Consider the following 12445-nt stretch of genomic DNA (forward strand, 5'->3'; position numbering starts at 1 on the left):
AGTGTTCTTCTGATGGATGATCATGTACTATCTGTTGAGGTTGTGGCCCATTATGCTCCATTGAATATGGCCTAGTATGGCTGTAATGAAAGTGAGCCATCTTTGTAGGGAGAACCTCATCCAGTTCATGATGTTGGCCAGGGTTCGGGATGTTTGATCCACACAGGAAGACTGTAAATATCCTGTGCAAGATTTAATTATGGCTGTTGTTTCGTTGGCTCTTTCTCTCACTTATCAGCAATAGATATTGAGTCAAACCCTGAAATGAAAAGGCCTGTTGGTATCACCAGTACAGATAATCCCTGAGGCAGTGAACAGGGTGCTAGAACTGTCTCCCACATGCAGATTTTCAGCATTTTGTTGCAAATGCACCTTTTCTGGATTCATATCGCTTATCCAATAGAAATTTCCACACTAAGGTCGTGTCAACATGTATATTTTTGGTGTCTTCGTCCATTGATGTACGTTTTTGCACTATCCCCTTTGGTGCCCCATGTACAGTATTCCACTGATCTTCAGTCAATGCTTAACAGAAGTTGCATGTGTTAATAGTTTCACAGCTTGTACACACTGCACAAGTGTGCTGACTGTCTGTGGCATTCTCCCAGGGTTTGCCAAGTTTATATATTGCCTTGTCCATGGTCTAATCTATAAGAGCAGAACAAATAAACATGTGTAGCCCTGCTCCTGTTTTTTTTAACACAATATTGGTACAGAGCTATACTTTTTATAATGTATTATCTGGAAATCAGTAGTAGCAGATAAAATAATGAAGGCAGCAAGGCATCAATATATAATATAGATTCACAATGCTACCTGTAGGAAGGTTCAATGACAACCTGTACAGGTAAAATCAGTAAAGAGTAGAGCACAGATGCTAAGATTGGATTGGTATAACAAAAAATACCTGTATATACCTGATGAAAATTATAAATATGTTTTCTATAGCTCACTACAGACTTGCACACACATTTAAGTTACACCATAGCCATAATTAATGTGTTTTAAGTCAATAGGCTACCTGTGCAAATAAAAAAATACTATTAAGTACGTGATGACAATAAAGTGATAAACTGTGATGGCAGAACCATGTCATAACAGGAAGCAAGAAAGTTGGAAAGATAGCTGGAGTACACTTCCCTTCTGAAGTAAAGACTCCTTCAACTTGTAAGTGTAGGAATTCCAGAAACTTGGTAAAGGATTTTGCGAGGTCTTTCTTGATGAGAATGAGTTGCTTGGCACTAGGATAAGTAGTAAATGAGATATTCACAGAATTTGAGGCAAATCTCTGACAGGGGAGATAACTCTAACCAGCCGCCACCTAGGTGAGTAGATAACTTTTAGGTTTCTTAAGCTAAAAGTTTTATCTGGGAGGGCTGGATTTGTGAGGTATTAGTAGTTCTCCTAAAGTATTATGATGGGGCAGCATATTTAAAGAAGAAAAAAAAACTATGCTGTATGTTTTCATATTTAACCAGTGAGATGGCATGTTACAATTCAGTATGTATACCACATTATTGAATGTGTGAAATTTATACCAGTTATTTGTGGGCTCGCATTGTGTTCCGGCTGCTGACAACGGACATTTCGCCTGAGTGGACTAAGAATGGGTGGATGATTTGACCCAGACAACCCAATCTTGACCTGATTCAAGGAGTCCTGAAGCAAGTCAAATCTCCGTCGAAGCATGTCTACTGCTGTCTGGTTTCTGGCATCAGATATCACCTTAGACCCTGCAGCCCTCACTGCTGTTACGGCTGAAATGCATACAGTATTGAAGCACCAAACAATAAACAGACTGGAAGAAAATAAAATTTATTAAATGAACCAAGAATAACAGAAAAATTATTGCACTTTTTTAAATTCTAAAAGGAAAGGTATTTTTAAACTTTGAGCAGTTCAGTTACTAAGTAACACAAATTGTTAGTTATTTTTTTAAAATCAGTTTCTCAAACTGCATTTCACTATACATAACCATATGTAATTAATGAAGGCACACAATATCTCTGGCCCTGCAGTGGAGAAAAACAATAAGACTGGTGGTTGTAAATTAGCTTTGATAACAGGTAAGATGGAGGTTGTAAAATTAGTTTAACAGATTTAGATGGAGGTTGTAAATTAAGTTGGATAAGTTGGACAACAGACTGCGATGGAAGTAGTAAATTAGGTTTGAAAATATACTGAGATGGAGTTTTTAAGTTAAGTTGGATAACAGACTGAGATGGAGGTTGTAAATTAGGTTTGATAACAGACTGAGATGGAAGTTGTAAATTAGGTTTGATAACAGACTGAGATGGACATTGTAAATTAGGTTTGATAACAGACTGAGACAGGGAGTTGTAAATTAGGTTTGATAACAGACTGAGATGGGAGTTGTAAATTAGGTTTGATAACAGACTGAGATGGAAATTGTAAATTAGGTTTGATAACAGACTGAGATAGAGGTTGTAAATTAGGTTTGATAACAGACTGAGAAGGAGGTTGTAATTAGGTTTGATAACAGACTGAGATGAGGTTTTAAATTTGATAGCAGACTGAGACTCTTAATGGAAGACATTTGTTGTTAACAAAAAATATTACCTTTCTTAAGCTGTTGTACATGAACCATCAGACCATTCCTGAAGATTGGATCATCATGGTTATCAACAATCTTCTCTCCAATTTGGGCAACTCTCTTTGACCTAGCCACAACTGACCTCAAGGTCAAGGTTATCCACTTTGGGTCAAGGGTCAAAATAAAGCCATTGCAAGTGTTAATCTCATCTTCAACTTTCCTCTCTGAAATGGTGAGTTACATGTTTCATAAATTTTCTAGGCATAAAAATGCTGATTCTAACACAACTGGACTGGTTCTAGGCATAATAATGCTGATTCTAACACAACTGGACTGGTTCTAGACATAAAAATGCTGATTCTAACACAACTGGACTGGTTCTAGCTGGTTTAATATTACACAGTTTTGTGATATCAGCTGCATTCAAACAATGGGATTTCAGATCTTGCTTGTGGACAGGAATTTTTTTTATGTTTAGAATCTCATTCATGTGGATATTTGCATATTATTATTGTAAAAGTAACAGGAACCATAAAATCGACTTAACTTGCATTTGTTGGACAGAGCACTACAAAAACACTCTGAAACCCTAAAAAAAAAAAAAAAAAATTTTTGTGCTCTGGCACATTTTCACACAAAACTATTCATTAATTACTTAAGTCTGAAATGAAATATAGAAAAAACTGACAAACTATATTTTCATAATTTTTTAAATTCCTGAACTTTCTCATGTGAAAACTATATACTTACATTGTCACAAAATTTACCATCATAGCATGTAATACTTGGTTGTGTGCACATACAGAAGTTTTTATATGCAGCAAGAAAACCATGCACTTTCTGAGTGAGAGAAACAAATAGAAACAGCATTACCTTTATGGTATAAAAATTAAATTTTTGCCAAAGATATCTGACTTGCCATCAGTCACTTCTCTATAATGTTATGTCCTCATTACTATGTTGCCAACAATGTTGAAAATCTGTGTCCTGCATCACTCAAGTTAACTTGCTTTGTGCACAAATAGGGAAAATAGTTTCTTAAATGTAAATAATTTCAATGTCTTAGGTTATCCTGAACAAACTGTTCTCTTAAATCACTGATACTTTTATGATGAGCCAATGAATGACTGAAATTAAATTAATTTTCAAAAGGGAGGGATGATGACTACCAAGTGTAGTCTTCTTAGCCTTTATTCAGATGCATGTTTTGGTGTATAAATTAGAAGCTCATCTTTTCTGCACAAATACGGAATATATTTTATCTTTTGTGCAAAAAAATATATATTTTAACCCATGGCCTTACAACTTGTTAAAATATCCCAATTATTACTAAATGATGAAATATATAAGGTTTTAATGTAGGAAATAAAAGTATCCTCTATACGTTATCCCTTTACTGAAGAAGTCCAGCATAATAGCAAGAAATGTTCAGACTATATTTTGCCACAAGAACCCATTTTCTATTGGAAAATATAGTGAAGTTCCAAGTTATACCCACCAACTTCTCATAAATTTAATCTGAAACTACCTAATGCTTTCTGCAGAAGGTTTTTAATTCTTTTACACATTTCACAGTGATCTAAATAAAATGTTCAAATTATGGCAAGTTTGGTGGGGGATAATAATAACAAGAGTACCTCAAATGGAATGATGCTATGATGCTCCACTGTCTGAAAAGAATTTCCCAGAATTCAAGATAAGATCAGTTCTTTTTTTAACTGTTGAGTGTTTAACCTATCGCTGATATTCTTAAGCAAGATGATAATTACACCAGCCATTATGGCAGGCATGTTGGTTGCAAGATTGGTACCATTTTCATTCAGGACAAACCAGACACCATTAGAAAACTTTAGGTAAAAAATCACATTTTCATATAACCATCCCTTTAAGAGTATTTGTAACTAGATTTTCAATATGTTCAAAGTGGCAGCCATATTTGAAGCCAGATTAGCATCATTTTCATTCAGAACCAAAGAGATATAGTATTTAGGCTTCTGATGAAAAATCCATATTCACATGATTTTCCATTTACTAAGAGTAGCAATTACAAGATTTTCAGCCAGTGTGGGTATGTGAGAAATCTTGCCAGTAGCTTCTAGTGGGTTGGTGGTTCTTTCCGGGGTTTCCCGGTTCTTCCTCCATCATTTATACTAGCCACCATGTATAGCCTATCTTATGCTGAAAATGATGTTAAACCCTATAACAACAACAAAAACAGCAAGATTTTTAAGATGGCTGCGATGGTGGCTATACTAGATCTCAGACATACACCATTTTCATGTAGTACCAACTAGATATTATAAGAAATCTTGTTGTGTAAACCCAATATTGATATGAATTTCCATTAAGGAGGAGTAGCAGTAAAATATTCAAGATGGTTGCTGTGGTGGGCATACTGGAAATTAGATCGACACAATTTTTTATTTAAGACCAAACTAGACATGATAAGTCATCTGCTGAAAACACCATGCAGATAGTTTTTCACAAGGAGGAGTAATAAAACATTTCAAAGATGGCTGCTGCTGTTGCCATATTGGATGTCAAATGTGCACATTTTTCATTTTGGACCAACCTGGTATCTTAAGAATTCATTAATTGGAAACAATTGTTATTATGGCCATCCATTCAGGTTTTCAAGATTTTCAAGATTCTGAATGTCTGGGAAGCAGCAGCAGACATCATCAGACGCCTTCTGGTAAAAGCAACATGACTTTCCGTTCAGAAGAAGTAGCAATAACAAGATTTTCAACATAGTGGTCATATCAGATTATCACAATTTTCATTTAGGACTAATTAGATAACATTAAAAATATCTTAGTGAAAACCCCATGTTGATATGTGCAGAACCATTTTCATTTAGGACCAACTAAACATCAGAAAGTCTTCCAGTGTAAGCCCCATGATGACATGACTTTTTGTTCAGAAGAAGCAGTGATAACATGACTTTAAAGATGGCTGCCTTGCCAGACCTGCCAACCCTAACGAGTCCATCTGAGTAAGGCAGCTGATTTTTTTCCATAAGACTGACCAGTTTTCAGTAAGGTGTAACAAAATATTAATAACTGCTACTGTAAAGCTGGAAAACGTAATTAAAAGTTTGACGCATCGACGATAAACATTATGTCAACTGAAAAGTTTGTAAAGTACGCGTGGACTTTATTTACCACTAGTACAGTTGCACAAACTCTAGTTCCAAACCCTATGCAGCTCAATGGCTTGTTGCTATCTCTCAACTTGACATAATTCTTGGAAATTCTTTTCCATTTCACATGACGACGGCAATCATATCTCCTGCCACCAGACATACTAAAATTGGCATGTGATGTCCAATAAACGTAACTGTCCTTTCCAGCTTTTATTCACATGAATCTGAAGACTCCTTTTTATTCTTCCATGTTGATTATTAACACTTTTCTAGAAGCTTATTTTCCCTTTTATATTAAACATGCATCGCTTTCTGGATGCCATTTTTAAAAATTCTATAATCAACAGTTTGATCATGCAGACACTTCTCATGAACAAATAAGTGCAGTTTTAGGTGCTGCTGTAAAGTTAGTCTGGTTCCCTGACTAATTTAACTAATTCTAAGATGAAACCCAGATCCAAACAAAACATGGATGAACCAATTATCTGGATTTTTTGGCAACCATCATTTTTCCATAGTTTTTGCTAGTATGCCGTAAGTCCGTATGTTAAGGGTAATTTTCGTAAGACTTAAGGCAAAATCATAAGAGTTGGCAGGTCTGCCTTGATGGCCATATTTGATGTCAGATTAGCACCATTTTCATTCAAAACACACCAGACATCACAAGAACCGCAGAGATAATCCCATAATGATATGACCATCCATTATGGAGAAGCAGCAATGTGATTTTCAAGATGGCTACCGAGCAGCCATTATGGATGCCTGGGCAGCATCATTTCCAACTCCACCATGGGATGAATGTGTGTGTCAAGTTTCATGTCAATCCTCCAATTAGTTTAGAAGAAGCAGAGATAACAAACTTTTGTTAGTGGATATATGACAGACGAAGATAACAGGCCATCTCATAAGCTCTTCTGGTCTATGACCATTAAAGCAGGTATCATACCACTGTGTGATCTTCATGACACATCTACAATTCAAATAATTTCTGACATAAAAGGTAGATAAAAAAAACATTTCAGCCAGCCCTACCTGATACTAAAATAAACATCCTAGGATCGGTCATATCATCAATGACCTGGATGAGGTTGGTCAGCTCAAATGTCCACTCTTTCATCAGACGTTTCAGGTACAAGATTGAAACGTGGCTCTGTGGTGCTTTTGCAAGTGCCAATACTGCAGGAACCATTTCAGGGTCAAGCCGTTCCAAATGGTGAACACAAGATTTGATGACTCTTACTCCTGCAAGGATAAATCATTCAACAATCACCACTAGATAACATGAAAACAAGTATGAAATACAGATTCAGTTTCATGTCAGGCTATGATAACAGTGCATGAATTTTGTTCTATACGATGTAAGTGATCACCAAGTGGGTTACAGAGTCAGTCTAGAAAGAAAATACACGAATATGGCTATTGTGTTTTCAAGCCCTATATCCATCATTTGTACTTTGCAAGTCTTATCTACAAAACTTTGTGTTTGTAAAACACACATGCCCCCCCCACACACTACAGAGCAAAGAAGTCCAAAATAATAAAATATTCAGATAAATTTGAAATACAGCTGCAATAGCAAGAAAATCTAATAAGCTCATTTATTTATCCATACAAATATGCATATCTGATTTTTCACTTATTTCAAATTTATCAAACCTTTTAACTAACTTCCATGTACTGCTCAACAAAACTTGCAAAACATTGAAATTATTCAGCTTATCATGATAAATCTAAAAGAATACATTAATATTAAATTAACAATATCTTACTGACTTTTTGCATCAGTGGAGAGAGCAGCAGCCTGGCTGGCTATTAGGCACATTTTCTCAGAATGATCCTGGAATTCGGTTACTAACTCATCCTTCTCATTCAGTAGTAATTGACCCTGCAATAAAGTTGATAAAAAAAACAACATGTTAAACTCAAAACCATCCCTTATGACAATTACCTTACAGTTAATTTATTTCTTATACTTATAGTTATTTTAATGTCTTAGTTCCTACAGCGGCATGATGATTCTGAATTAAAGTTTTAAAGTAATGAATAGTAACTTTGTTTAACTCAAAAAAAATGAGAGATGCTTATGGAAACAATTTATTATTTATTCAAATATAATCTGTTTCATATGCTATGAGCATAAACAAAATCAGTGTCTTCTGTGCACATTAGGCACGCATCAAAATAACGTGGATTACCACAATGTGGATCACCACAACAATAAAGTACAGTAGAAACTGAGGTGAAGACTACAAGGGCAAACGTCCAAGTAAATGTTGGATAATAACCTCATCCAATTTGAAACTACAGTCCCTCAATAGGACTGGCTGAGAAAAAAAATCCAGGAATTGAAAACAAGACCATTTTGTCCTTTTAAATGTCTAGTGTTGGAACCATCTCTGATATTCTTCAGCAATAACAAGAAATTAGCTGTAAGCACGTAGTGGATGTCTCAGAGTAGCACCATTTTCATAATGACCATCCATTCTGGTGGAACAGTGACAACAAGATTTATAAGACAGTTAACACGGCAGTCATATTTGATGTACAAATGGCACCTTTTTCATTTAGGACCGACTAATATATCATAAGTCTAATGGTATAACCCCATGCTGATATAGCCAGTAGTTTAGATAACAATATTTTCAAGATATGACTTTCCATTCAGGTGGAGTAGCAATAATATGAGTTTCAAAATGGCTTCTGTGGCAGTCATGCTGAAGTTCTGAACAGTATCATTTTGACTTAAGGCCAACCAGAAATCATAAGAAGTCTTTTAATGAAAACCTTATGTTCATATGACCATTCCATTCAGGAAAATTATCAAGATTTTTTAAGACATCATAAAAAAGTATTTTGGTGAAAACTGTATGCTGATGAAACCATCCATATAGGAGTAGCAATAACAAAATGTTTAGGATGGCCATTGTGGCAGGCATATTGGTCATCTGATCTGTACCATTTTCATTTATGGCCAGCTAGACATAATATGAAGTCTTTAAGTGAAAAACCCATGTTGATATGACGATCAATTTAGTAGGAGTAGTGATAACAAAATTTCCTAGATGGCCACTGTGGTGGCAATATTGGATTTCTAAACAGAAATATTTTCATTTAGAACTAAGCAGACTATGATATGAATGTGTATGTAAAGTTTTATGGCAATCCTTCAAGCAGTATAGTACGAGTATCAACAACAAACTTGTGTGGCCATTCAAGAGTATCAATAACAGCATTTTCAGGATGACTGTCAAGGTGGCCATGTTGGATGTCAGATCAGCACAAGTTTCATTTACAACCAACTCAACATCATAAGTCTTTCAGTGAAAACCCTGTGTTGATATGACCATCCATGTAGGACATGTAACAACAACACATTCAGGATGGGCATTGTGGCAGCCATAATTGACATCAGATCAGCACCATTCTCATTTAGAACCAACTAGTTATCATAAAAAGTCTTTTAATGCAATGCCATGCTGATATGAAGAATATCCAATCAAGAGAATTCTAGATAACCAAATCTTCAAGATGGCTGCCATGGCCTCCATAACATAAGTCAAATCGGACCCATTTTTATTTAGGACCAACTAGACCTCAAAAGAAGACTTTTAGTGAAAACCAAAGTTGATATGACCATCCCTTCAGGAGGAGTTGTGAGAATAACATTTTCAAGATGGCCACTATGGCAGCCATAGTGAATGTGCAAGCAGCACCATTTTCATTTAGGACCACATACAACATGGGATGAATATGTGTATAATTTTTCATGACATTCTCTAAATAGTTTAGGTGGTGTAGCAACAAGATTAATTTCGCACAGAATCTTCTATGGAGGGAGGTTCGATGTTCACATCAATCCGAAAGTAAATGTCTGATGAAGGGTTACACTGAAGCAAAAAAGAGAAATCGGCTTTTTAGTCAAAAGGTCATTTTGGTAGATACTTTTAAACACGAATAAGAAGCAGATATCTGCATTAGATGGATAATGAAGAAAGGACAATTGCATAAATTTTTCTGGTCTTCAGTCCTTAACTGACATTCTTCAGAAAGTGTTTGGAGATATGAGTTGTTGATAGGGCATTGTATTTTAGGACAGTTCTCATCAGTGTAAATGATGGCTACATCAAAACCCATAGTACCACTGTAATACATCTCACCTTTTGTGACTTGTGTTATTAGTCAAGACAAACTTATGCACTGACCTGTTGTGGATACATAGCTGCTTTGACGAGCCGCTCTAATGGTTCTGTGGTCTCCTGGAAGACATCGACGATCAAATGGAGCAATGCAACACTCACATTTTTCTCCAACTCACAGAACTCATCAATATAAATTTCACATGCATCATCATAGTCTTCTCTGTAAGAGACAGCATAAAATTAATCCTCAAGAGTATGTGAAGGAGAAATTTTATAATACTAATCATTTATAAAACCTCAAAGGGACTGGTACTCTATTGGGTTAAACATATTTCCAAGAATTCAAGACAAGACACTTTCTTCCTATATGCGATGTTACAACTCCATAGTCTTAAACTAAGTAACAGAAAAAAGCAAAACCAACATGTTTTGTAAAACTTGACAAATAATTTAATTCTCAAAGTTATAAGATGAAAATTTAAGAAGAACTAACCATATCATGAATTAAATCCAAAATAATCCTAAAAGTTCTGTTACAAGTCCAAAAGAATAGAGTGTTCTGTACAAACTCTAGGTCCTGAATGTGCTGATGTACCAATATCATTAAATGTGCTAAAAGGCAAAAAGTCCTAAATGCACCACAATGTGCTAAAATGCAAAGTCCCAAATGCACCACAATGTGCTAAAATGCAAAGTCCCAAATGCACCACAATGTGCTAAAATGCAAAATCCAAAATGCACCACAATGTGCTAAAATGCAAAAGTCCAAATGCACCACAATGTGTTAAAAACAAAGTCTTAAATGCACCACAATGGCACTGCCCAGAATTGTCCTCAAATGAATACACAACAATCACAAAATGTTGCCTGAGTCCAGACAGTTATATGAGCACTTTGTAATTATAATAATTTAAATAAATGATTAAATTAAATATATATGCAGATTGATATTAAAACAAGAACAATACTAGGATATAGGAATCAGAATAATTGTTCCACTCTCTCTTCATATATATTTCCATGACTATTATGACTCCATGTCACAATTCATCCAAGTAATTTATTTTACAATACCTTATGTTGAAATACAACCCCCCTGATCTATTAGACAATACTCAACCATCCAATCAGAAAATTACCCCAAACTTGAAAACAGGTTCATTATCATGACTGACTTAAAAGCTAGTAAACACCCATTTATAGCTCTGTCTAATAGTATAATCTATTGTCATGGACCAAACGTCAAACACATATTACAGATATAAATAACAGCAGTCTATTAAAGAAAACTTCAGAAGGAGTAGCAATATCAAGATTTTCAAAATGGCCACTGTATCACAGCCATATTGGATGGAAGATCAGAACCGTTTTCATTAAAGACTAACTGGGCATCATAATGACTGCAATAGCAGCTATAATGGACACTAGATCAGACCCATTTCCATTTAGTACCAACTAGACATCATAGGAAACCTGTGAGTGAAATACCATGCTTACGTCATCTATTCAAAAGGTGTAGCAATCACAATATTTTCGAGATGGCTCTCATGGCAGTCATATTGAAGATCAGGTCCGCACCATTTTCATTTAGAACTAATTAGACATAAGAAGTCTTTTAGTGAAAAATAACCATCTGTTCCAGAGGAGCAGCAGAAAAATTAATCAAAGCATAAACAGTGTAACAGTAAACAAATTAACCAAAGGTAAAGCAAATGTAATGGTAGAGAAAATAATCAAAAGCCTAGTCAGTGTAATGTTAATCAAAAGCCTAGTCAGTGTAATGTTAATCAAAAGCCTAGTCAGTGTAATGTTAATCAAAAGCCTAGTCAGTGTAATGTTAATCAAAAACAGTGTAATGTTAGAAAAGTGAATCATAAACATAGACAGGGTAAAAGTTGACAAAATCATCAAAAGCATAGACAATGTAATAATTCACAAGTTAATCAAAAACATAGACAGTGTAATATTAGAAAAGTTAATCGAAAACATTGACAGTGTAATGGTAGACACTTTTATTAAAGCACATACAGTGTAGCCATAAATAAGGTAACCAAAAGCATAGACAGTCTAATGTTAGACAAGCTCATGAATAACCTAGACAGTGTAATAGTAAACAAGTTAATCAAAACCACAGAAATTGTAAAGGTTGGCATGTTAATACAAAGCACAGACAGTGTAATAGTAAACAATTTAGTCCAAGCATTGATAGTGTAACAGTAAATAAGTTAATCAAAACCAAAGTCAGTGTAAAGGTTGGCAAGTCAGTTTAAAGCACCGTGTAAAAGTACACAATTTAGTCCAAGCACTGTGTAACAGTAAACAAGTTAACCAAAAGTACAGTCAAAATAATGGCAGAGAAATTAATAAAAAGCCTTGACCATATATTGGTAGACAAGTTAATTAAAACCATATACAGTGTAGTAGTAAAAAAAAGTTAATCAAAAGCAAAGACAGACAAGTTAATCAAAGCATATACAGTTTAGTCAAAAACAAGTTAACCAGAAGTATAGACAATGTAATGGTAGGCAAATTAATCAAAAGCCTAGACAATGTAATGGTACACAAGTTAATCAATACATATACAGTGTGAACAGTAAACAACCAGAG

At 35.0% G+C, this 12445-nt stretch overlaps 1 protein-coding gene across 2 annotated transcripts in view; it reads right to left on the minus strand.

Annotated features, from left to right (window-relative positions):
- LOC149795356 (vinculin-like) overlaps nucleotides 1-12445 on the minus strand; it is a 104351-nt gene that overhangs the window by 67401 nt on the left and 24505 nt on the right. For both annotated transcript variants that reach the window (XM_089965133.1, XM_089965132.1), the window contains exons 9-13: nucleotides 9902-10058; nucleotides 7473-7584; nucleotides 6732-6941; nucleotides 2581-2778; nucleotides 1539-1757 (exon numbers count right to left, since the gene is read on the minus strand). In XM_089965133.1, the coding sequence (XP_089821259.1) occupies nucleotides 1539-1757; nucleotides 2581-2778; nucleotides 6732-6941; nucleotides 7473-7584; nucleotides 9902-10058 (896 nt within the window). The remainder of the gene's footprint in view (nucleotides 1-1538; nucleotides 1758-2580; nucleotides 2779-6731; nucleotides 6942-7472; nucleotides 7585-9901; nucleotides 10059-12445) is intronic.

Source organism: Sinohyriopsis cumingii, chromosome 7 (assembly GCF_028554795.1).
Source record: "Sinohyriopsis cumingii isolate HCF-2022 chromosome 7, ASM2855479v2, whole genome shotgun sequence".
In the NCBI taxonomy this organism is placed as follows: domain Eukaryota; kingdom Metazoa; phylum Mollusca; class Bivalvia; order Unionida; family Unionidae; genus Sinohyriopsis; species Sinohyriopsis cumingii.